Source organism: Cherax quadricarinatus, chromosome 4 (genome assembly GCF_038502225.1).
Source record: "Cherax quadricarinatus isolate ZL_2023a chromosome 4, ASM3850222v1, whole genome shotgun sequence".
Lineage (NCBI taxonomy): Eukaryota > Metazoa > Arthropoda > Malacostraca > Decapoda > Parastacidae > Cherax > Cherax quadricarinatus.
In genome coordinates, this window is record NC_091295.1 from 10,034,949 (window position 1) to 10,059,794 (window position 24,846).

Consider the following 24,846-nt stretch of genomic DNA (forward strand, 5'->3'; position numbering starts at 1 on the left):
TTTCAAAGTTTCCTGAGTTGCTATGTTACCCTGCAGCTTTATCTACTGTGTGTGTTTTGTTACTCAGTGTTACCTTGTTACCTGACGTGTTAGCTTCAGCGTTTGTTGATGTTTCACCTGTGTACTTACTGAGCAACTGAGTACTTACTCTCTACAGACTACCTACTGAGTATCTACTGAGTGCCTGAGTGTCTACTGAGTACCTAATGAGTATCTGGGTACTAGTGCATATCTACCGAGTACCTACTGGACACCTACTGAGTACCTAATGAGTACATTTAGTTCACATTGTTGGAGAGCCAATTATGACGTTTCCCAGCCATCAATTATTACAGCCTCTCCTCACTTAGCGACGTACTTGTTTACCTACGACTCGGACTTACGCGGGCTCTTTGACCAGTATTCATACCTAAATAAAGTATGTTAGAGCTGATTTCCTCTCTTATGTTTATTACAATATACAGTACACTACTGTATAAACAATTAAAAATACACCAGAAATGATATAAATGATGCAAAGGTGACATTAAAACAATATTGAAGATGGCTGACACAAACCCACTACCATTATAGTATGCTCCTCACTGACGAATTTGTTTACTGACGAGGTCTTAGGAACGGAACTCCGTCGTTAAGTGAGGTGAGGCTGTATATTGGTAATTTTTTTTCACTATTTATGACCTGGAGTATACCTGGAGAGGATTTCGAAGGTCAACGCCCCCGCAGCCCGGTCTGTGAGAAAGCCTCATGGTGGATCATGAAGATATTCTTATGATTTTGCACACATGCATGACTCATGGTTTTACAAGTATTAGGGCAGAATTTGTAATAGCCTTTTCCATAAAAAAACATACCACGGGCGGGGATAGAACCCGCGGAACTTCTAATAATAGGCTCTTTAAAAAAAAAATGAAATCGGACTATTATTTAATTTATCCCAAATATAACCTAGTCCCCTTCAGCTTTTGGAGGGGGACTGCACATCGCTCTTGACAATCAACTTCACGGCGTTCTCTGTAACTCATAATTCAGACTTTCATCATTTTTTGGGGTGGGGCTGAGGGTGCCTCACTTTCCATTGGATATTTAACAGAAGAGACTTCCTTTTTGCAACTAGTAGATGACGTTTAATCACTGGCATCAATATGCTCTTTCGTGAATTGTTGCAAGAAGTAATATTCTCGAATTCACTCAGCACTGACCTGACCAGGTTAACTGCCGTAATTTTTTATTTTTTATTATCACACTGGCCGATTCCCACCAAGGCAGGGTGGCCCGAAAAAGAAAAACTTTCACCATCATTCACTCCATCACTGTCTTGCCAGAAGGGTGCTTTACACTACAGTTTTTAAACTGCAACATTAACACCCCTCCTTCAGAGTGCAGGCACTAATATCTGGGAAATATCTCATTCTAATGTAGAAGCAGCACTTGATGTCATCGGTTTTCCTGATCCTGGTGCTAACAACAATATCCACGAATGCTAGTGCATGGTATGAGCAGGTAGCACAGTACTGTCGTACGTCACGAATAACTAGAAGTCTTGTGAAGCAGGGGTGCATGCTGTAGTAGTCTTTTATCATTTCGTAGGTGATCTGAGAACGGTCACCGTCATAGTAGGCATACAGAGCAACACAGCATGCATACAGAACAACACAGTGAAGTTCTTTGCTCATCAGTACAATGCAACCACGGCCTTTGGGTACAGGAGGCAGGTGAAGTAACGTATCACTGACATAGACTTTACATATTTTACCAAATGCACGAGGCGTGTAACTAACAATGGTCTGGATATCAACTACCCACGAGTTTAGTGGCCTCCAGGAGAGGGCGATAAACGCCAAGCATTTGGATGTCCATTCTCTTCACCTCACTTACAAATCTGATAAAGCACGATACTGGCGAGGCTCGAACCCGCGATGAGCGAGTCATAAAACTCCAGATGCATGCGCTAACCACCGGGCCAGCGAGAACAACAAAATTCATTCGACTAAGTATATTTATACACCATAGGAACGTTTGCATAGGCACCATGTAGTGAGTGCGATGTGTTATAATAGTGTAGATAGTGCAGTGTGTTATATAGTGAAAATAGTGAGGTGCATTATAGTGATAGTGTGGTATGTTGTATAGTAATAGTGTAGTGTGTTATATAGTGATAGCACAGTGTGTTATATAGCGAGGTGTTATATAGCGATAGTGCAGTGTTACACAGTGACTGCAGTGTGTTATATAGTGTAGATAGTGCAGCATGTCGCAGAGCGTAAGTCATTAACAGAACTGTGTCTGGCCAGAACTCGATCCTGCATTCCCATGCTCAGCCCTCTGAGACCTGAACAAAGTATGTATCTCTTTATCCACTGGACCAACAATCCTCAAACACCAGGTGTTCAGTTGTACTGAGAATGTTTTCAGTGGTGCAAGGGCATACATGGTCATGGAGCCTCAGTGCTGTGTTGTGAAGTGTACTGCTGTGTTGTGAAGTGTATTGCTGTGTTGTGTAGTGTAGTGATGTGAAGTGTAGTGCTGTGCTGTGTAGTGCTGTGCTGTGTAGTGCTGTGTTGTGAAGTGCTGTGCAGTGTAGTGTTGTGTAGTGCTGTGTTGCGTAGTGCTGTGTAGTGATGTGCTGTGTAGTGATATGTTGTGTAGTGATGTGTAATGCTATGTTGTGTAGTGTAGTGCTATGTTGTGTACTGTGTTGTGCAGTGCTGTGTTGTGTAATACCTCTCAACTACTGGATCACTATGACATGGCCTTGGATGCACTGGAAGAAAATCAGAATGCAGATGTAATATACACAGACTTTGCAAAAAGCATTTGACAAATGCGATCATGGCGTAATAGCCTATAAAATACGTGCTAAAGGAATAACTGGGAAAGTGGGGAGATGGATTTTCAACTTCCTAACAAATTGAACACAAAGAGTAGTGGTCAACAGAGTTAAATCGGAGGCTGCCATAGTGAAGAGCTCTGTTCCACGAGGCACAGTACTCGCCCCCATCTTATTCCTCATCTTCATATCAGACATAGACAGAGATATACATCACAGCACCGTATCATCCTTTGCAGATGATACTAGGATCTGCATGAGGCTGTCATCTGCTGAGGACACGGTTAATCTCCAAGAAGATATAAACAAAGTTTTCCAGTGGGCAACGGTAAACAATATGATGTTCAATGAGGACAAATTCCAACTACTTTATTATGGAAAACTGGAGGAGATAATAACTAGAACAGAGTATACTACAGACTCTGGCCATACAATAGAGCAGAAAAATAATGTAAGGGACCTGGGAGTATAATGTCTGAGGATCTCACTTTCAAGGATCACAACAGTGCCACGATCGCCCGTGCAAAGAAAATGATAGGATGGATAATGAGAATGTTCAAAACGAGAGATGCCAAGCCAATGATGATCCTTTTCAAATCACTTGTTCTATCTAGGCTGGAATACTGCTGTTCATTAACATCTCCATTCAAAGCAGGTGAAATCACAGATCTAGAGAGTGTACAGAGATCCTTTACTGCACGTATAAGTTCTGTCAAGCACCTTAACTACTGGGAACGCTTGGAAGCACTTGACTTGTACTCGTTGGAATGCAGGAGGGAGATATATATCATAATCTACACTTGGAAAATCCTGGAAGGAATGGTCCCAAATCTGCACACAGAAATCACTCCCTACGAAAGTAAAAGACTGGGCAGGCGATGCAAAATGCCCCCAATAAAAAGTAGGGATGCCATTAGTACACTAAGGGAAAACACCATAAGTGTCTGGGGCCCCAAGACTGTTCAACAGCCTCCCATCAAGCATTAGGGGAATTGCCAATAAACCCCTGGCTGCCTTCAAGAGAGAGCTGGACAGATACCTAAAGTCAGTGCCAGATCAGCCGGGGTGTGGCTCGTGGGAAATTAAATCTTCATCAGAGTACAAAACAAATTCTGGCCACAAAATAGAGCGAAACACCAACGTCAAAGACCTGGGAGTGATCATGTCGGAGGATCTCACCTTCAAGGACCATAACATTGTATCAATCGCATCTGCTAGAAAAATGGCAGGATGGATAACGAGAACCTTCAAAACTAGGGAGGCCAAGCCCATGATGACACTCTTCAGGTCACTTGTTCTATCTAGGCTGGAATATTGCTGCACACTAACAGCACCTTTCAAGGCAGGTGAAATTGCTGACCTAGAAAATGTACAGAGAACCTTCACGGCGCGCATAACGGAGATAAAACACCTCAATTACTGGGAGCGTTTGAGGTTCCTAAACCTGTATTCCCTGGAAGGCAGGCAGGAGAGATACATGATTATATACACCTGGAAAATCCAAGAGGGACTAGTACCGAACTTGCACACGAAAATCACTCACTACGAAAGCAAAAGACTTGGCAGACGATGCAACATCCCCCCAATGAAAAGCAGGGGTGTCACTAGCACGTTAAGAGACCATACAATGAGTGTCAGGGACCCGAGACTGTTCAACTGCCTCCCAGCATACATAAGGGGGATTACCAACAGACCCCTGGCAGTCTTCAAGCTGGCACTGGACAAGCACCTAAAGTCGGTTCCTGAGCAGCCGGGCTGTGGCTCGTACGTTGGTTTGCGTGCAGCCAGCAGTAACAGCCTGGTTGATCAGGCTCTGAACCAGCAAGAGGCCTGGTCACAGACCGGGCTGCGGGGGCGTTGACCCCCAGAACTCTCTCCAGGTAAACTCCAGGTACATTGGACTGCATGCGGCCAGCAGTAACAACCTAGTTGATCAGGCCCTGATCCATCGGGAGGCCTGGTCATGGACCGGGCCGCGGGGGCATTAATCCCTGGAATAACCTCCAGGTAACCTCCAGGTGAACCATACCCCCGGCCGGGATTGAACCCGCGGTCATAGAGTCTCAAAACTCCAGCCCGTCGCGCTAGCCACTAGACCAGCTAGCCACAATAGTGGCTAGCGCGACGGGCTGGAGTTTTGAGACTCTATGACCGCGGGTTCAATCCCGGCCGGGGGTATGGTTTATTTGCAATCGTGTCATTACGATTTCTTAAGTCATGTTAACCTCCAGGTGTAGTGTAGTATAATGCTGTGTTGTGTAGTGTAGTACTGGGTAGTGTAATGCTGTGTACTGTAATGCTGTGTAGTGTATTGCTGTGTGGTGTAATGTGTGGTGTATTGCCGTGTAGTGTATTGCCGTGTAGTGTATTGCCGTGTAGTGTATTGCCGTGTAGTGTATTGCTGTGCAGTGTACTGCCGTGCAGTGTATTGCCGTGCAGTGTATTGCTGTGCAGTGTATTGCTGTGCAGTGTATTGCTGTGCAGTGTACTGCTGTGCAGTGTATTGCTGTGCAGTGTACTGCTGTGCAGTGTATTGCTGTGCAGTGTATTGCTGTGCAGTGTATTGCTGTGCAGTGTATTGCTGTGCAGTGTACTGCTGTGCAGTGTATTGCTGTGCAGTGTATTGCTGTGCAGTGTATTGCTGTGCAGTGTATTGCTGTGCAGTGTATTCCTGTGCAGTGTACTGCTGTGCAGTGTACTGCTGTGCAGTGTATTGCTGTGCAGTGTATTGCTGTGCAGTGTATTGCTGTGCAGTGTACTGCTGTGCAGTGTACTGCTGTGCAGTGTACTGCTGTGCAGTGTATTGCTGTGCAGTGTATTGCTGTGCAGTGTATTGCTGTGTAGTGTATTGCTGTGCAGTGTATTGCTGTGCAGTGTTTTGTATATGCCTGACGCCCATGGCTCCTGACGGGAGGTCAGTTCCTACCTTATCACTAGGTACATTCCTGATGCCCATGGTTCCTGACAGGACGGCAGTACCTACCTTATCACTGGGTATATTCCTGGCGCCTATGGTTCCTGACAGGAGGGCAGTACCTACGTTATCACTGGGTATATTCCTGATGCCCATGGTTCCTGACGGAAGGTCAGTACCTACCTTATTACTGGGTATATTCCCGAGGCCCATGGCTCCAGACCGGAGGACAGTACTTACCTTATCACTGGGTATACTCTTGGCGCCAATGGTTCCTGACAGGAGGACAGTACCTACCTTATCACTGGGTATACTCCTGACGCCCATGGTTCCTGACAGGACAGTACCTACCTTATCACTGGGTATACTCCTGACGCCCATGGTTCTGACAGGACAGTACCTACCTTATCACTGGGTATACTACTGACGCCCATGGTTCTGACAGGACAGTACATACTTGATCACTGGGTATACTCCTGACGCCCATGGTTCTGACAGGACAGTACCTACTTTATCACTGGGTATACTCCTGACGCCCATGGTTCTGACAGGAGGACAGTACCTACCTTATCACTGGGTATACTCCTGGCGCCCATGGTTCCTGAAAGGAGGGCAGTACCTACCTTATCACTGGGTATACTCCTGGCACCCATGGTTCTGACAGGAGGACAGTACCTACCTTATCACTGGGTATACTCCTGGCGCCCATGGTTCCTGGCGGGAGGACAGTACCTACCTTATCACTGGGTATACTCCTGGCGCCCATGGTTCCTGATAGGAGGGCAGTACCTACCTTATCACTGGGTATACTCCTGGCACCCATGGTTCCTGATAGGAGGGCAGTACCCATCTTATCACTGGGTATACTCCTGGCAACCATGGTTCTGACAGGACAGTACCTACCTTATCACTGGGTATACTCCTGGCGCCCATGGTTCATGACGGGAGGACAGTACCTACCTTATCACTGGGTATACTCCTGGCACCCATGGTTCCTGATAGGAGGGCAGTACCCATCTTATCACTGGGTATACTCCTGGCACCCATGGTTCTGACAGGAGGGCAGTACCTACCTTATCACTGGGTATACTCCTGGCGCCCATGGTTCATGACGGGAGGACAGTACCTACCTTATCACTGGGTATACTCCTGGCACCCATGGTTCATGACGGGAGGACAGTACCTATCTTATCACTGGGTATACTCCTGGCACCCATGGTTCTGACAGGAGGACAGTACCTACTTTATCACTGGGTATACTCCTGGCGCCCATGGTTCCTGACAGGACAGTACCTACCTTATCACTGGGTATACTCCTGGCGCCCATGGTTCCTGACGGGAGGTGGAGGATATAATCCAGGTTGGTTGAACACTTTGTTTACAATCACTTGTCACTTTACATAGACCACTATTCACTATTTACACCCCCGTGCCCTGCTGCACCCTGGCTGGCTACGGAGGCTTGAGAACAGCGCATACGAGTGACAAAGGCGCTCCATATAATGTAAATGTTGTGCGAGGAGAGCCATGAACGTCAAGAGGTGGCTGGCGCACACATCCTCCTGCCAACACTAACAAAGCTACACAGACTCAAGATGGCCGTCACACCTGCGCACACCACCGCTCTCTCCTTCTCTACCTTCCTCAACTCTACTCTCCACTCTTCCACATACCTATAATTACCTTTTCTTCCCTCTTCCTACTTTATACAACACCTTTTATGAAATTAAACGGTGATACTATTTCCAGGAGGAGATTTATGGCAGCGAATTTCCATTTTAATTTTACATCTGCTTTTCATTATGTTGCTTTTCTAGTGAAAATGATACTTGTATTTTTAATAAGCGTTAATACTAAAGTATTTATTGTATATAATATACAAATTAGGATAATTAATGTAGCTAATATATATAAAGAGCACAAAGGGCGTAACAGCTATTACAGCTGTGGAGTTTGTCTTAGATATCTTCAAGTTATTATATGTAATACATACTTTCTAATTTGCGGGTATTTTGTAGTCATAATACAAGTATATGATGTTGGTTTATAGCATTCCGCAAACTCACTAGTTATTTTTCGATATTACTTGCATATTTTTAACATTTATGTGTTCGTGGGGAGACGGCTATAAGGATATTGTAAGGAAAGGTTTGTTTACGTTGAGAAGCCATCCTCTACACTACTAATCTCGCCTTATTTCTAATAATTTTCATCATAAACAGCATCTTAAATATAATGTAAGGCAGCATTTCTAACTTATTCTGAAAGAGGGAAGTGTTTGTGGTATATCTGGTGGTGTTTGATGAGTATAAGATGTGTGAAGTGGGCAGTGTACGGCTGGTTACACCCACCATACCCCTCAAGGCAGCTTCCTTTATATCACTGAGGGGCTCTTCATCCAAGGAATTAAACATGCTCTTTTCCTTCTTGGATCATACCTGATTCCCCTCCATTCTCCCAGGTGTTGTATGGCCCCTACTGATCTGGCGCTCCCCCCCCCCATGAATGTAATAGTAACCCCACCCACCATACTCCCTATATCTTTTAAATAAGTTCATTTAGGCTTCATGCATAAATTTACTCTTTTATAATGTTCTTATATACTATGTAGAATTTAACCTAGAATAATTATACAATTATATTGAATTGTCTGATGATTAGGTTAATTCACAAAATATTCTATATAAAAACCAGTATATATTTTGGTAAATAACCACATCGGGTCCTTGTGTGATTGAATTATCAATTATTCCTTAATATCATCAATATTGAGTGTTATTTTGCCATGAACATTTTTATTTTCCACAAATGGGGGGAAAAATGTAAATTATCCAGACAAAAATCCAAATATCCTAACCTAAAATGCCTAATATAACTTGATCCATTCTACCAGTAGATATACATATAACTGCATACTGTTGTTTGTGTCTGCTGTGATTGGCCAATACTTGGTGACTGATTTGGTACTAGAGGTGTGCTAAAGTATCAATATCAGTTGTCTAGGCCTTAAAGTGAATCTAGGTATTGGTGGGTATTGACTAATTTCGATTAATTTTAGTATTATTGAGTATTAGTTAATTTTTATAATATTGGTTTCAGCCTAAAACTGATATCGGTATCTGTACAAATTTTGGTATTATCCCATCCCTGCTCATTATTAACCATTGGCCCTGATGCATCATTCAAGCCAAAATAATGGTAAGGTAATATTTTTGTTAACATCTCCCAAAATATTAGTTTGTACAAAAAATGCTGGGATACAGATGCCATGCTTATACTGTTTTTAAAAAAATATGTGAATTCTCCAAAGAACTGGATTTTAGATTTGTTTGTTTGTTTGTTTGGGTGTATTAGGACCACTAACAGCTTTTGCCATATTGAGCCTGACTTCCCAATGTTCGAGGAAGGTTTATTGCCCAAAGCAGGGCAAAGAAAGAAAATGGACAAAAGTTCCTTTGTAAACAGAAATAGAAACTTGAAGTTTCCAATTAGATCCAGTGGATGTCCTTGCCAAGCCCCAGCAGAGCAAGACCCCCCCTCACCCCCACCTGAGTTCAGTAACCAGCTTCCCACCAAAGACCTTTAAAGAATTATCCACAGAGTGGGAAAATGGAGCTGGCTAAGAGTAAGCCGATAACCAGGTGCCCCTCGTGTAAAGTGCCCGGTGAGCAAAGTACATGAGGACAAGCATCCCAGAGAGAGAGAGCAGGGGAAATTTGTCACTGATACTCAGGCAAGAGTGAAATGTTCACACCCGTGAAAGTTGGCACAGAAGTCCACTGGATTTTAGATATTAACCAGTATTTTAAAACTACTATAAGTCAATTATGTGAGTGGTCATTACAATAATGCTGCATACTTTCAGTTTTTTCAACCATTTTCTATTACTATTTTATTAATGATTTAATTTGGTAGTCCATCAAGGCAAATGTTAAGTGGAAAACACTTAGGTCAGAGCATGCCCTGGCTTTAGAATATTATACATCACATTCAAGTAAAAGTTAAAATTAAAATAATATTTAGGAAATACATACAGTAATACGTAATATATCAAGATGGTGTATCTTCCAGTGCACATACAATACACTGATAGGTCACATGACTTCCTCCCTTAGAAATTAAATTTTCCTTTGAGGTTTTTGGCTAGGCCAGCTTTATATAGCGATAGGACTTAAACCTAATAAACTAACTATGTTCTCCCAGTTTTCTTTATTTTCTTATATTTTTCAGGATGTAAATCAGCTTCTGAATGCAGAAAGGGAGAGAACATCAGCAATCATGAACTCTCTCAAAAGTTTCATGAATAAGGTTAGTAAGCTAAAACAGAACTTGGCATAGTCACTGAAGGATATAAAATTCAATGTTTTTCTGACCATAGTGATCAAGGGTAAAGTTCATATGTATTTTATTGTGATATACAGTGGACCCCCGCATAACGATGGCATCACATAGCGATTTTTCCGCATAACGATTACTTTTATCGCAAAATTTTTGCCGCGCATACCGATTAAAAACCCGCTTACCGATTTTCGTCCGAGACGCGTCCAATGTGCCCTCACATGTGCCGGCCGTCCCATTGTTTACCAGCCAGCCTCCGCGGTAACATCCAAGCATACACTCGGAATATTTCGTATTATTACAGTGTTTTCGGTGCTGTTTCTGGAAAATAAGTGACCATGGGCCCCAAGAAAGCTTCTAGTGCCAACCCTGTGGTAAAAAGGGTGAGAATTAGTATGGAAATTAAGAAAGATTTTGAAGGGTTTGGGGCTAACCCTGAGAAGCCTATGCCAGTTGTGGAATCCATTGTGCCTACTTCAAAGATTAAGGAAATGTGTGCACAGTGGGTTGAACTGCAAACCTTTATAGATGAAAATCACCCTGACACAGCTGTTGCAAGCCGTGCTGGTGACTATTTCAATGACAATGTTATGGCCCATTTTAGGAAAGTCTTGAAGGAACGGGAGGTACAGAGCTCTATGGACAGATTTGTTGTGCGACAGAGGTCCAGTGACTCTCAAGCTGGTCCTAGTGGCATTAAAAGAAGAAGGGAAGTAACCCCAGAAAAGGACTTGCTACCTCAAGTCCTAATGGAAGGGGATTCCCCTTCTAAACAGTAAGAAGATAATGCTCTCCCCTCCTCCCATCCCATCAATCATCACCAGATCTTCAATAAAAGTAAGTGTCATGTAATTGTGCATGCCTTTTTCAGTTTGTGTGTATTAAAATTAACATTTCATGTGGTAAAAAAAAATTTTTTTCATACTTTTGGGCGTCTTGCACGGATTAATTTTATTTCCATTATTTCTTATGGGGAAAATTCATTCGCATAACGATTATTTCGCATAACGATGAGCCCTCTTGCACGGATTAAAATCGTTAACCGGGGGTCCACTGTATATACAGCCAGGGGATGTTAAAATTTGAACATCAATGTTGTATGTGATTAGTAGTTTGAAAACTGACAAGTTGAAGATTCCTGGAATCAATTCCAGGCTGAGGGACTGATTACCTCAAACTCCTCCTCTCCTTACCCCTCTCTGCTTTGTATTGGACTTAAGAAACCACTGTGTGGCGAAACATTTCCTAAATAAAGTTTCCCATATGTTGCATAAGTGTCTCAGTCTTCATCAGTGTTATAAGTAGTTACGGACTTTGTTGTAAAGGAACTTCTGGCTAGACATATAAGAGCAGTGGAAAAGTTGAAAGTAGATGGTTACATGATAATACTCATGCCCCGTGGCCTGGTGGCTAAAGCTCCCGCTTCACACGGTGAGGGCCCGGGTTCAGTTCCCAGCGAAGGGGTCAAAACATCGGACGTGTTTCCCTATACTGTTTGTATATGTTCACTCATTAGTAAAATGGGTACCTGAGTGTTAGTCGACTAGTGTGGGTCGCATCCTGGGACAAAACTGACCTAATTTTCCCGAAATGCTCTGCATAACAAAGGGCTTTCTAATTAGTAGTATGTCATTGATATCACCTAGGCCTGTATACCTTGTACATATATTTGTTGTAAATAAGTAAATAAATAAATTAAGATACTGTAATGTACATATATTTTCATTTATGTTATTAAAGTAATTTCTTGCTCTAGTGTTATTAATTTAGCTTTTTAGTTATTAGCTCAAGCAAAGAAGCATAGTGCATATTTTGCTGTTGTTGTATACTGTACTGTATTTAATTCACAATGGTGTTAATATTATTATCATTGGTATTGTTGTTGTTATTGTTTCCTAGTAGTATTTATTCAAACCTTGAGTTAAGTTTGCAAAATTTGAAATTCCAGGTGGGAGAGCGGGTGCGTGAAGTGGGTCCTCAAGCAACAGGACAACCTTCTGGTAATGGTGAAAAGCTTGATGGAGATCCTGGGGAAGCAGTGGAGGGCTTTCTATGTCCAACATGCTATATGAGCTTCTCAACACCTGAACTACTTCAAGATCATTATGAAGCAGAACACATAGACCCATCAGCCAACTATTTATGTCCAGTTTGTAAGGCAAGACTCAATTCACAACAGGAACTAGAAAAGCATTATAGTACTATTCATGGAATGAAAGGTATTCATTAGCAGTATATCACAGAATACAGTGTATGTATATGTATTAAATGCAATAGTTTTGTTAAATAGTGTTGTGTATTCTCTACCAAAAAACTTTAGTGACATGAAAAGTATTTTTCAGTTTATTCCCTTAAAGTCTATTTAGAGTTGATTTTTTTTTTTAACAAGTCAGCTGTCTCCCACCGAGGCAGGGTGACCCAAAAAGAAATAAAATCCCCAAAAATTAAATACTTTCATGATCATTCAACACTTTCACTTCACTCATACATAATCACTATTTTTTGCAGAGGCACCCAGATACAAGAGTTTAGAAGCATATATAAAGATATATAACATATCCCTCCAAACTGCCAATATCCCAGACCCCTCCTTTAACCCTTTCAGGGTCCGTCCCATAGATCTACGGCTTTACGTTCAGGGTCCAAACCGTAGATCTACGTCATGAGCTCAGCTCACTCTGATAAACTGTGAGTGGTACATTTGGGCCTAGATATGAGAGAATACATCTATGTGGTATGTGTGCACCACATAAAACAGATCCTGCAGCACACTGTGTATAATGAGACAAAAAACTGAAATCATGATTTTTTGATTAAAACAGCGACTTTGCAGTGTTTTTTTGTATGTTTTTTATAGTTGTATTTGCGATTTCTTGGTCTCATTTGATAGAATGGAAGACATATTACAGAAATAGAGATGATTTTGATTGGTTTTAGCACTGGAAATGGCTTGAAACTGAGCTCAAAGTAGCGGAAATGTTAAATTTTTGCCGATATTCAAGAGTAAACAAACGACCTCACACATCTAATACATGTCAGCTGGTGGGTCTAATATACATTCACAAATATGGTGATGATATTTATACAATTATTACAGTATTGCATAACAGTAAATCTTCTATTTTTTGGTGTGAATAAAAATTCATTATGTGAATAAAAAATCAAAATGGAATTTATTTGTAAAGCCTCAAAATGTAACTAATGAACAGAGGAAATGTTAGTTTAGTTCCAGGAATACCTACATTGTTTATTCTGGAGCCTATTTTGAAATTGGAATACAGTGGACCCCCGCATAGCGACCTTAATCCGTGCAAGAGGGCTGGCTGTTATGCGAAATGTTCGCTATGTGAATGAATTTTCCCCATAAGAAATAATGGAAATAAAATTAATCCGTGCAAGACACCCAAAAGTATGAAAAAAAATTTTTTTTACCACAAAAAAATGTTAATTTTAGTACACACAAACTGAAAAAGGCATGCACAATTACATGACACTTACTTTTATTGAAGATCTGGTGATGATTGATGGGATGGGAGGAGGGGAGAGAGAGTGTTAGTGTTTAGAAGGGGAATCCCCTTCCATTAAGACTTGAGGAGGCAAGTCCTTTTCTGGGGTTACTTCCCTTCTTCTTTTAATGCCACTAGGACCAGCTTCAGAGTCACTGGACTTCTTTCGCACAACATATCTGTCCATAGTGGCCTGTACCTCTCGTTCCTTTATGATTTGTCTAAAGTGGTTCACAACATTGTCATTGTAACAGTCACCAGCACGGCTTGCAATAGCTGTGTGAGGGTGATTTTCATCAAAAAAGGTTTGCACTTCAAGCCATTTTGCACACATTTCCTTAATCTTTGAAGTAGGCAATTCCTTCAATTTCTCTCTCCCCTCCTTTGAACCAGTTTCCGCAGGTCTGGCCTCTTGCTCTTGAAGTTGATCTATCAGCTCATCAGTGGTTAGTTCTTCATTGTCCTCCTCCACCAACTCTTCCACATCATCCCCACTAACCTCCAACCCCAAGGACTTCCCCAATGCCACAATTGATTCCTCAACTGGTATACTCCTCTCAGGGTTAGCCTCAAACCCTTCAAAATCCCTTTTGTCTACACATTCTGGCCACAGTTTCTTCCAAGCAGAGTTCAAGGTTCTCTTAGTCACTCCCTCCCAAGCCTTACCTATAAGGTTTACACAATTGAGGATATTAAAGTGATCCTTCCAAAACTCTTTTAGAGTCAAGCGAGTGTCTGTGGTCACTTCAAAGCACTTTTGAAACAGAGCTTTTGTGTACAGTTTCTTGAAGTTGGAAATGACCTGCTGGTCCATGGGCTGCAGGAGAGGAGTGGTATTAGGAGGCAAAAACTTCACCTTAATGAAGCTCATGTCCCCATAAAGTCGCTCTGCCACGTCTGTAGGATGACCAGGGGCATTGTCTAACACCAGGAGGCACTTAAGTTCTAATTTCTTTTCAGTTAGGTAATCTTTGACATTGGGGGCAAATGCATGGTGTAACCAGTTATAGAAAAAGTCCCTAGTGACCCATGCCTTACTGTTTGATCTCCACAGCACACACAAATTATCCTTGAGGACATTCTTTTGCCTGAACGCTCTGGGAGTTTCAGAGTGATACACTAATAAAGGCTTAACTTTGCAATCACCACTAGCATTGGCACACATCAACAAAGTAAGCCTGTCTTTCATAGGCTTATGTCCTGGGAGTGCCTTTTCCTCCTGAGTAATGTAGGTCCTGCTTGGCATTTTCTTCCAGAACAGGCCTGTTTCATCACAATTAAACACTTGTTCAGGTTTCAGTCCTTCAGTTTCTATGTACTCCTTGAATTCCTGCACATATTTTTCAGCCGCTTTGTGGTCCGAACTGGCAGCCTCACCATGCCTTATCACACTATGGATGCCACTACGCTTCTTAAATCTCTCAAACCAACCTTTGCTGGCCTTAAATTCACTCACATCATCACTAGTTGCAGGCATTTTTTTAATTAAATCCTCATGCAACTTCCTAGCCTTTTCACATATGATCGCTTGAGAGACGCTATCTCCTGCTAGCTGTTTTTCATTTATCCACACCAATAAGAGTCTCTCAACATCTTCCATCACTTGCGATCTTTGTTTCGAAAACACAGTTAAACCTTTGGCAAGAACAGCTTCCTTGATTGCCGTTTTCTTGGCCACAATAGAAGAGATGGTTGATTTGGGTTTCTTGTACAACCTGACCAGGTCGGTGATACGCACTCCACTTTCATACTTATCAATGATCTCTTTCTTCATTTCTATAGGAATTCTAACCCTTATTGCTGTAGGGTTGGAACTAGAAGCTTTCTTGGGGCCCATGGTCACTTATTTTCCAGAAACAGCACCGAAAACACTGTAATAATACAAAATATTCCGATTGTATGCTTGAATGTTACCGCGGAGGCTGGCTGGTAAACAATGCCACCGGCGGAACATATGAGGCTGGCTCAGGCCGCACATTGGACGCGTCTCGGACGAAGGCCGCTGAGCGGGTTTTTGGGCGCTATGCGGGGCAAAATTTTAGCGATCAAAGCGTCCGCTATGCGGATTGTCCGTTATGCAAGGCGTCCGTTATGCGGGGGTCCACTGTATTTTGAACTTTGTGTTAAATTGGCCAAATTAACAATTTCCGATCACTTTATTCTGTAGTTGAAACAGTTGACTTGGCGATTTCTTGTGCTCAATCGATAGAATAGAAGTAATACTAGTGAAATAGCTAAGAATTTGGTTGATTGGAATAATGTAATTGGCCTAAAATGGGAGTCAAAGTCGGCAAAATCGCCGATTCGTAAATATCGCTGACACATCAAAATTCGCGAGAGCATAATTTCGTCAATTTTCCACCAAATTTCGTACTTTTTGTTTTATTACCTTCACAAAAAGATTCTCTACGATTTCATAAGAAAAATAACAAATTTTTTTTTTTGAAAATTCTTGGACACTGGGGCACCACTTCAGATTTGGGCCTTGGACCCTGAATGGGTTAAAGTGCAGGCATTGTACTTCCCATTTCCAGTACTCGAGTCTGGCTATAAATAAATAACCGGTTTCCCTGAATCCCTTCACTAAATATTACCTTGCTTACACTCCAACAGCTCGTCAGGTCCCAAATACCATTCATGTCCATTCACTCCTATCTAACACGCTCACGCATGCTTGCTGGAAGTCCAAGCCCCTCGCCCACAAAACCTCCTTTACCCCCTCACTCCAACCTTTTCGAGGACGACCCCTCCCCCGCCTTCCTTCCCCTACAGAATTATATGCTCTCCATGTCATTCTACTTTGATCCATTCTCTCTAAATGACCAAACCACCTCAACAACCCCTCTTCAGCCCTCTGACATACGTTTATTAACTCCACACCTTCTCCTAATTTCTACACTGAATTTTCTGCATAATATTTACACCACACATTGCCCTTAGACAGGACATCTCCACTGCCTCCAACCACCTCCTCGCTGCAGCATTTACAACCCAAGCTTCACACCCATATAAGAGAGTTGGTACCGCTATACTTTCAAACGTTCCCTTCTTTGCCTCCATAGATAATGTTTTTTTGTCTCCACATATAGTACCTCAACACACCACTCACCTTTTTTCCTTCATCAATTCTATGGTTAAGGACTGGCTTAAAACTGGCTTTCTTCAAAAGTTGGTTGTTATAATATCCAAATTTTCACATTCTGTATGTTCATTAGATAATCAAGTGCAATTTATTTATCTTACAGCATGGTCTTTGTGTCAGTTTAACGCATCCTATCATATTCAGACTGATAACTCTTTCATCTTCGTCTTTTTTTCAGAGCTGCAATATTTATGTAAATCAAAGACACATGGGCAGAGTAAACCTTTTATTTAATGATGTTTCACACACTGTGCAGCTTTAGTCAAGTACCGAAACATAGTTTTCTGTATTTGACAGTGTTCCTTCAAGCATAAAATGTCATTAAATAAAAGGCTTATTTTGTCCATGTTTCTTTGATTCATTACTTGTTGGCCTCTACTTAAACTAATGTACTGTCCATGTATTTAGGCATTAACGAAGATCTTTTGTGCCAGAGGTACTTGACCTATTATATGAATAGTATCTAAATATTCAGTTAAGCAGGGCCCCATTTTATGGCATTTTGCCTCATGATGTTCTGCTAATACAGACATTTCAAATTATGACCAAAACTCAGTATATGGCTTCCCCACCTAACTTTCTAATATGGTAACTGCGCCCTACCCAGTTTGTTTACATTACAGTGGACCCTCAACCAACTGCATTAATCCATTCCAGACAGCTAGTGGTTTGTCGAATTTGCTTTAGTCGAATTAATTTTCCCCATAAGAAATAATGGAATTCCAATTAATCCGTTTCAGACGGCCAAAAGTATTAACAAAAAATATTTTTTTTAAAGATTAAATATAAATATACATACAGAAAACTCTGAAGGAGGGGTGTTAATGTTGCAGTTTAAAAACTGTAGTGTAAAGCACCCTTCTGGCAAGACAGTGATGGAGTGAATGATGGTGAAAGTTTTTCTTTTTCGGGCCACCCTGCCTTGGTGGGAATCGGCCAGTGTGATAATAAAAAAAAATACAGAAAACAGTGACAAATAAATATAAAGCACAAATAAAATGGATAAATGAACATTTAACATCACACTTACCTTTATTGACTTATCTTTACTGGCTCGACTTGTTGGTGTATGACAGACACGTAGGAGGCAAGAAGAAGACAAGTTTATTATGCTTCAATATGACGCTAATATCATCTCTAAGGCTTACTTATCTCTCACGATTCATCTAATATGACATTATAAACAATATTAATAACATGGAAACATGATATATACTCTAGAATGAATAAAATATGTCATAATGCATGAGAGTAGTAAATGGTGTAAGTGTTGTTGTTGGGTATAAGGGCCACCACTGAGAGAAGCCATGTTGGTGGCAGTGGAGGATTTTGCCAGCACCACTATTACACTTAATGTATGTAATTTATGAATAAGAAATATTTACATTTTAATTTATAAATAAGTAAGTTTATTCAGGTATTCACCCTTTATATACAAAAAAGCATCACAAGTGCTGTCACCAATCATTGCAACACTCTTTAACAAATCCATCGAATCCTCTACCTTCCCTACAGTTCTCAAAATAGCGAGGGTCACCCCGATCCATAAAGGAGAAGACCAAACAGACTTGAATAACTATAGGCCAATATCCAACTTACACCCTTTCTCCAAAATCTTCGAAAAATTAATTCATTAGCGAATCTATTCCTTCCTCATCTCCCACAACATACTCAACCCCTGTCAGTTTGGGTTCAGGCCTAATAAAAATACGAATGATGCTATTATACACATGCTAGAACAAATATACACTGCACTAGAGAAAAAAGAAGTCCCACTGGGAATCTTCATTGATTTACGTAAAGCTTTTGATGTAGTTGACCATGACTTGCTTCACATAAAATTGTCGCACTATGGTATAAGAGGGCACTCCCTCAACTACCTTAAGTCATACCTCAGCAACAGAAGCCAATATGTGTACACAAATGGAGAAAACTCTTCTGCACAGCCAATTACAGTTGGTGTCCCACAGGGAAGTGTCCTTGGCCCTCTTCTCTTTCTCATTTACTTAAATGACCTACCAAATGCATCTCAACTACTCAAACCCACACTATTTGCAGATGACACTACATACGTCTTCTCTCACCTGAGCCCAGTCATGCTAGCCAATACTGTGGATACCGAACTACAGAAAATATCTACCTGGATGAGGACTAACAAACTTACTCTCAACATTGACAAAACCTACTTCATTCAGTTTGGTAACAGAGCTACAGATGCCCCTCTTAACATAATGATAAACGGATCACCTATCACAAAGCTCACGGAGGGAAAATTCTGGGGAATCCACCTTGATAATAGACTCAAATTTCAAACACATATACAGTGGACCCCCGCATAACGATCACCTCCGAATGCGACCAATTATGTAAGTGTATTTATGTAAGTGCGATGGAAGTGTATGTTTGGGGGTCTGAAATGGACTAATCTACTTCACAATATTCCTTATGGGAATAAATTCGGTCAGTACTGGCACCTGAACATACTTCTGGAGTGAAAAAATATCGTTAACCGGGGGTCCACTGTACAACAAATTTCCAAGAAAATTTCCAAGACCGTATGCATACTATCGAAGATACAGTACTATGTTCCACAGTCAGCCCTCCTGGCCCTATATCACTCACTTATTTACCCCTATCTCACCTATGGAATTTGTGCATGGGGCTCAGCAACAATAGACCATCGCAGACCATTAATTACCCAACAAAAGGCTGCAGTCAGAATGATGATAAATTCCCACTAGAGGCAGCACACTCCACCAATATTCAAAACTCTAAACCTACTCACCATACAAAACATCCATACTTATTATTGTACCTTCTACATACATTGAACACTTAACTCGGATATAAACCCTCCCCTCAAACGTCTCCTTACCAACCACAACAGAATACATGACCATAACCTCCATAGTTTCTGGAGTTTATCTGGAGAGAGTTCTGGGGGTCAACGCCCCCGCGGCCCGGTCTGTGACCAGGCCTCCTTAGGTGAGTGTCCCAGGATGCGACCCACACCAGTTGACTAACACCCAGGTACCCATTTTACTGATGGGGAACATAGACAACAGGTGGAAAGAAACACGTCCAATGTTTCTACTCTGGCTTGGAATCGAACCCAGGCCCTCACCGTGTGAAGCGAGAGTGTTAACCACCAGGCCACCAGAGCCCACCAGAGTGGGAAAATTTATGGAATCAGTAATTGCCGAGGCAGTTCGTAGCCACCTTGAAAAGCATAAATTAATCATTGAATCTCAGCATGGTTTTACAAAGGGACGTTCCTGCCTTACGAATTTGTTAACTTTTTTCACTAAGGTATTTGAGGAGGTAGATCATGGTAATGAATATGATATTGTGTATATGGACTTCAGTAAGGCTTTTGACAGGGTCCCACATCAGCGACTATTGAGGAAAATTAAGGTGCATGGAATAGGAGGTGAATTTTTTTCCTGGATAGAGGCATGGTTGACAAATAGGCAGCAGAGTTTGCATAAATGGGGAGAAATCAGAGTGGGGAAGCGTCACGAGCGGTGTTCCACAGGGGTCAGTGTTGGGCCCCCTGCTGTTCACAATATACATAAACGACATAGATGAGGGCATAAAGAGCGACATCAGCAAGTTCGCCGATGACACCAAAATAGACCGTCGAATTCATTCTGACGAGGACATTAGAGCACTCCAGGAAGATTTGAGTAGACTGATGCAGTGGTCGGAGAGGTGGCAGATGCAGTTTAATATAGACAAATGCAAAGTTCTAAATGTTGGACAGGACAATAGCCATGCCGCATATAAACTAAATAATGTAGATCTTAATATTACGGATTGCGTAAAAGATTTAGGAGTTCTGGTTAGCAGTAATCTGAAACCAAGACAACAGTGCATAAGTGTTTGCAATAAAGCTAATAGAATCCTTGGCTTCATATCAAGAAGCATAAATAATAGGAGTCCTCAGGTTGTTCTTCAACTCTATACATCCTTGGTTAGGCCTCATTTAGATTATGCTGCACAGTTTTGGTCACCGTATTACAGAATGGAAATAAATTTATTTATTTTTTTTTTTTTTTATCACACTGGCCGATTCCCACCAAGGCAGGGTGGCCCGAAAAAGAAAAACTTTCACCATCATTCACTCCGTCACTGTCTTGCCAGAAGGGTGCTTTACACTACAGTTTTTAAACTGCAACATTAACACCCCTCCTTCAGAGTGCAGGCACTGTACTTCCCATCTCCAGGACTCAAGTCCGGCCTGCCGGTTTCCCTGAACCCCTTCATAAATGTTACTTTGCTCACACTCCAACAGCACGTCAAGTATTAAAAACCATTTGTCTCCATTCACTCCTATCAAACACGCTCACGCATGCCTGCTGGAAGTCCAAGCCCCTCGCACACAAAACCTCCTTTACCCCCTCCCTCCAACCTTTCCTAGGCCGACCCCTACCCCGCCTTCCTTCCACTACAGACTGATACACTCTTGAAGTCATTCTGTTTCGCTCCATTCTCTCTACATGTCCGAACCACCTCAACAACCCTTCCTCAGCCCTCTGGACAACAGTTTTGGTAATCCCGCACCTCCTCCTAACTTCCAAACTACGAATTCTCTGCATTATATTCACACCACACATTGCCCTCAGACGTGACATCTCCACTGCCTCCAGCCTTCTTCTCGCTGCAACATTCATCACCCATGCTTCACACCCATATAAGAGCGTTGGTAAAACTATACTCTCATACATTCCCCTCTTTGCCTCCAAGGACAAAGTTCTTTGTCTCCACAGACTCCTAAGTGCACCACTCACTCTTTTCCCCTCATCAATTCTATGATTCACCTCATCTTTCATAGACCCATCCGCTGACACGTCCACTCCCAAATATCTGAATACATTCACCTCCTCCATACTCTCTCCCTCCAATCTGATATTCAATCTTTCATCACCTAATCTTTTTATTATCCTCATAACCTTACTCTTTCCTGTATTCACCTTTAATTTTCTTCTTTTGCACACCCTACCAAATTCATCCACCAATCTCTGCAACTTCTCTTCAGAATCTCCCAAGAGCACAGTGTCATCAGCAAAGAGCAGCTGTGACAACTCCCACTTTGTGTGTGATTCTTTATCTTTTAACTCCACGCCTCTTGCCAAGACCCTCGCATTTACTTCTCTTACAACCCCATCTATAAATATATTAAACAACCACGGTGGCCTCACACATCCTTGTCTAAGGCCTACTTTTACTGGGAAATACTTTCCCTCTTTCCTACATACTCTAACTTGAGCCTCACTATCCTCGTAAAAACTCTTCACTGCTTTCAGTAACCTACCTCCTACACCATACACTTGCAACATCTGCCACATTGCCCCCCTATCCACCCTGTCATACACCTTTTCCAAATCCATAAATGCCACAAAGACCTCTTTAGCCTTATCTAAATACTAAAGCCTCCTTGTTCATCTGCTATCCTATTCTCCGTCTTACTCTTAATTCTTTCAATAATAACTCTACCATGTACAAAGGAGGATGACAAAGTTGATCCCATGTATCAGAAACCTTCCCTATGAGGATAGACTAAGGGCCCTGAATCTTCACTCTCTAGAAAGATGTAGAATTAGGGGGGATATGATTGAGGTGTATAAATGGAAGACAGGAATAAATAAAGGGGATGTAAATAGTGTGCTGAAAATATCTAGCCTAGACAGGACTCGCAGCAATGGTTTTAAGTTAGAAAAATTCAGATTCAGGAAGGATATAGGAAAGTACTGGTTTGGTAATAGAGTTGTGGATGAGTGGAACAAACTCCCAAGTACAGTCATAGAGGCCAGAACATTGTGTAGCTTTAAAAATAGGTTGAATAAATACATGAGTGGGTGTGGGTGGGTGTGAGTTGGACCTGATTAGCTTGTGCTACCAGGACGGTTGCCATGTTCCTCCCTTAAGTCAAGGTGACCTGACCTGACTAGGTTGGGTGCATTGGCTTAAGCCGGTAGGAGACTTGGACCTGCCTCGCATGGGCCAGTAGGCCTGCTGCAGTGTTCCTTCGTTCTTATGTTCTTAACGCAAGGCACAGATCACTCTATGATGTCCCTTGTGTCCATCTCACACTGTGCAAAAACTCAATGCACATAAAAGGCCCAAAAATCTGGAATTCATTACCTGTGAATATAAAAGAAACGCTGTTTATGAATTGAAGTCTCTTCTTAAAAATCACTTACCCACAACTAAATAAATACTGAATAATTGTATTTCAAGGAGCAAGGTGCTAGTAACCCCTTCTCCTGTATATATTACTAAATGTAAAAGGAGAAACTTTTGTTTTTCCTTTTGGGCCACCCCACCTCGGTGGGATATGGCCGGTGTGTTGAATGAAAGAAAGAATTGTATTTCATAAATGTTTAACCTGTGAACCAATCAAACTTTGTTATTTTTAATTACATTACCTAACAGAATACTCCATTCTACTGAATGCACAGCAACACAGTAAATGACCATATGACCTGTCTTTGAAATACTCATTTGTGCTTAATTGTTATCTGTTTACAATAATGTTTACCACTGAATATATCATTGCTTAATTAATCTTAAGTTAATTTTAAGCCTGCCCATAATGCTCTGCTTACAAGGGGCTTTGGCATGCTGCACTTTTTTTTTTTTTTTTTTTTTTTTTTTTTTTTTTTTTTTTTTTTTTTTTTTTTTTTTTTTTTTTTTTAACAAACCGGCCATATCCCACCAAGGCAGGGTGGCACAAAAAGAAAAACAAAAGTTTCTCTTTTTTAAATTTAGTAATTTGTACAGAAGAAGGGGTTACTAGCCCCTTGCTCCTGGTATTTTAGTTACACTTAACCACTGTATTTCTTTGTACTTCTGTGTATCATGTTCATATTAATAAATAAATAAATAAATAAATAAATACAGTTACATAGATTATCATACATAGCAGCATATGTGTAAAGTACCTAGGATAACCCAAAAAAGTCAGAGTGACTTACTTATTTCCATTGGGGTCCTTTTATATTTACACTTAATATATTTACTTTTATGCTTACACTTTTATATTTACACTTTGGAGATGTTAGTTTAATTAGTTAGTTTGATGGAGGAGATGCTGGCAGAGGTTTAGGGTAGAGGAAGATAGCAGGCCGACATATGTTCAGCAGATGTACACACATCCAACAACATTGGACAGTTACTTTCGTGTCGTTTTTCTATCGCTTACACGCTTAACTTACTTGCTGCACTGTTAATTCTACACTTTATCGCTGGCTGGCACTATAGCCTTTATTGACACCTGCTGCTTTAGTATCATACATATCGTAGAATCAATGAATCACTGCAGAAGGCACATTCTCCCCTCTCTCTCTTCCTCCTCCACTTTGGTACTGTGCTACGAGTTTTTTCTTGAATTTTATTGTGTTTCTTTCCTTCTTTATCACAGGGCTGGCACTAGAAACTTTCTTTGGGCCCTTGGTGGCTTATTTAGCAGTTACAAGCACTAAAAACACTGGAATAATACAAAATATATCGCAGGTACACTTGGAATCGACCGAAACGGCTTGTAAACACTGGCACACTGGCTGTGCATGGAGTCTTGGAGTGGATGGGCCCGCTCAGGCCGTGCTCCGGCCCCATGGACAAGTTTGGGACAAACGTCGTTAGATGAATTTTTTGCTGTTGGTAGAGCCATTTTTTTTACACCAAAGAGCGCCGATAGACGAATTTGCCGTTACTTGATGCTGCCGTTAGTTGAGGGTCCACTGTATCTGTGAGCTCCTTGAGCACTGCATTTCTCCATTATGTCTCGAAACTTTCTAAATCATTTGATACCCTCATCACCTTACTCTTTTCTATGTTCACTTTCAACTTTCTACCTTTACACACATTCTCAAGCTCATCCACTAACCTTTGCAATTTTTCTTTAGAATCTCCCATAAGCACAGTATCATCAGCAAAAAGTAACTGTGTCAATTCCCATTTTGAATTTGATTCCCCATAATTTAATCCCACCCCTCTCCCGAACACCCTAGCATTTACTTCTTTTACAACCCCATCTATAAATATATTAAACAACCATGGTGACATTACACATCCCTGTCTAAGACCTACTTTTACCGGGAAGTAATCTCCCTCT

At 41.4% G+C, this 24,846-nt stretch overlaps 1 protein-coding gene across 5 annotated transcripts in view; it reads left to right on the forward strand.

Moving 5' to 3' along the window:
* The first annotated feature begins 7,705 nt into the window (after positions 1 to 7,705).
* Positions 7,706 to 24,846, forward strand: part of LOC128684405 (early endosome antigen 1-like) — a 128,755-nt gene continuing 111,614 nt past the window's right edge. For 3 of the 5 annotated variants that reach the window (XM_070094304.1, XM_070094323.1, XM_070094330.1), the window contains exons 1-3: positions 7,707 to 7,981; positions 9,975 to 10,052; positions 12,031 to 12,301. In XM_070094304.1, the coding sequence (XP_069950405.1) occupies positions 10,023 to 10,052; positions 12,031 to 12,301 (301 nt within the window). In that variant the 5' untranslated portion in view covers positions 7,707 to 7,981; positions 9,975 to 10,022. Of the gene's footprint in view, positions 7,982 to 9,974; positions 10,053 to 12,030; positions 12,302 to 24,846 lie in introns of all 5 variants that reach the window. The other 2 variants (XM_070094309.1, XM_070094314.1) reach the window with 2 other exon arrangements.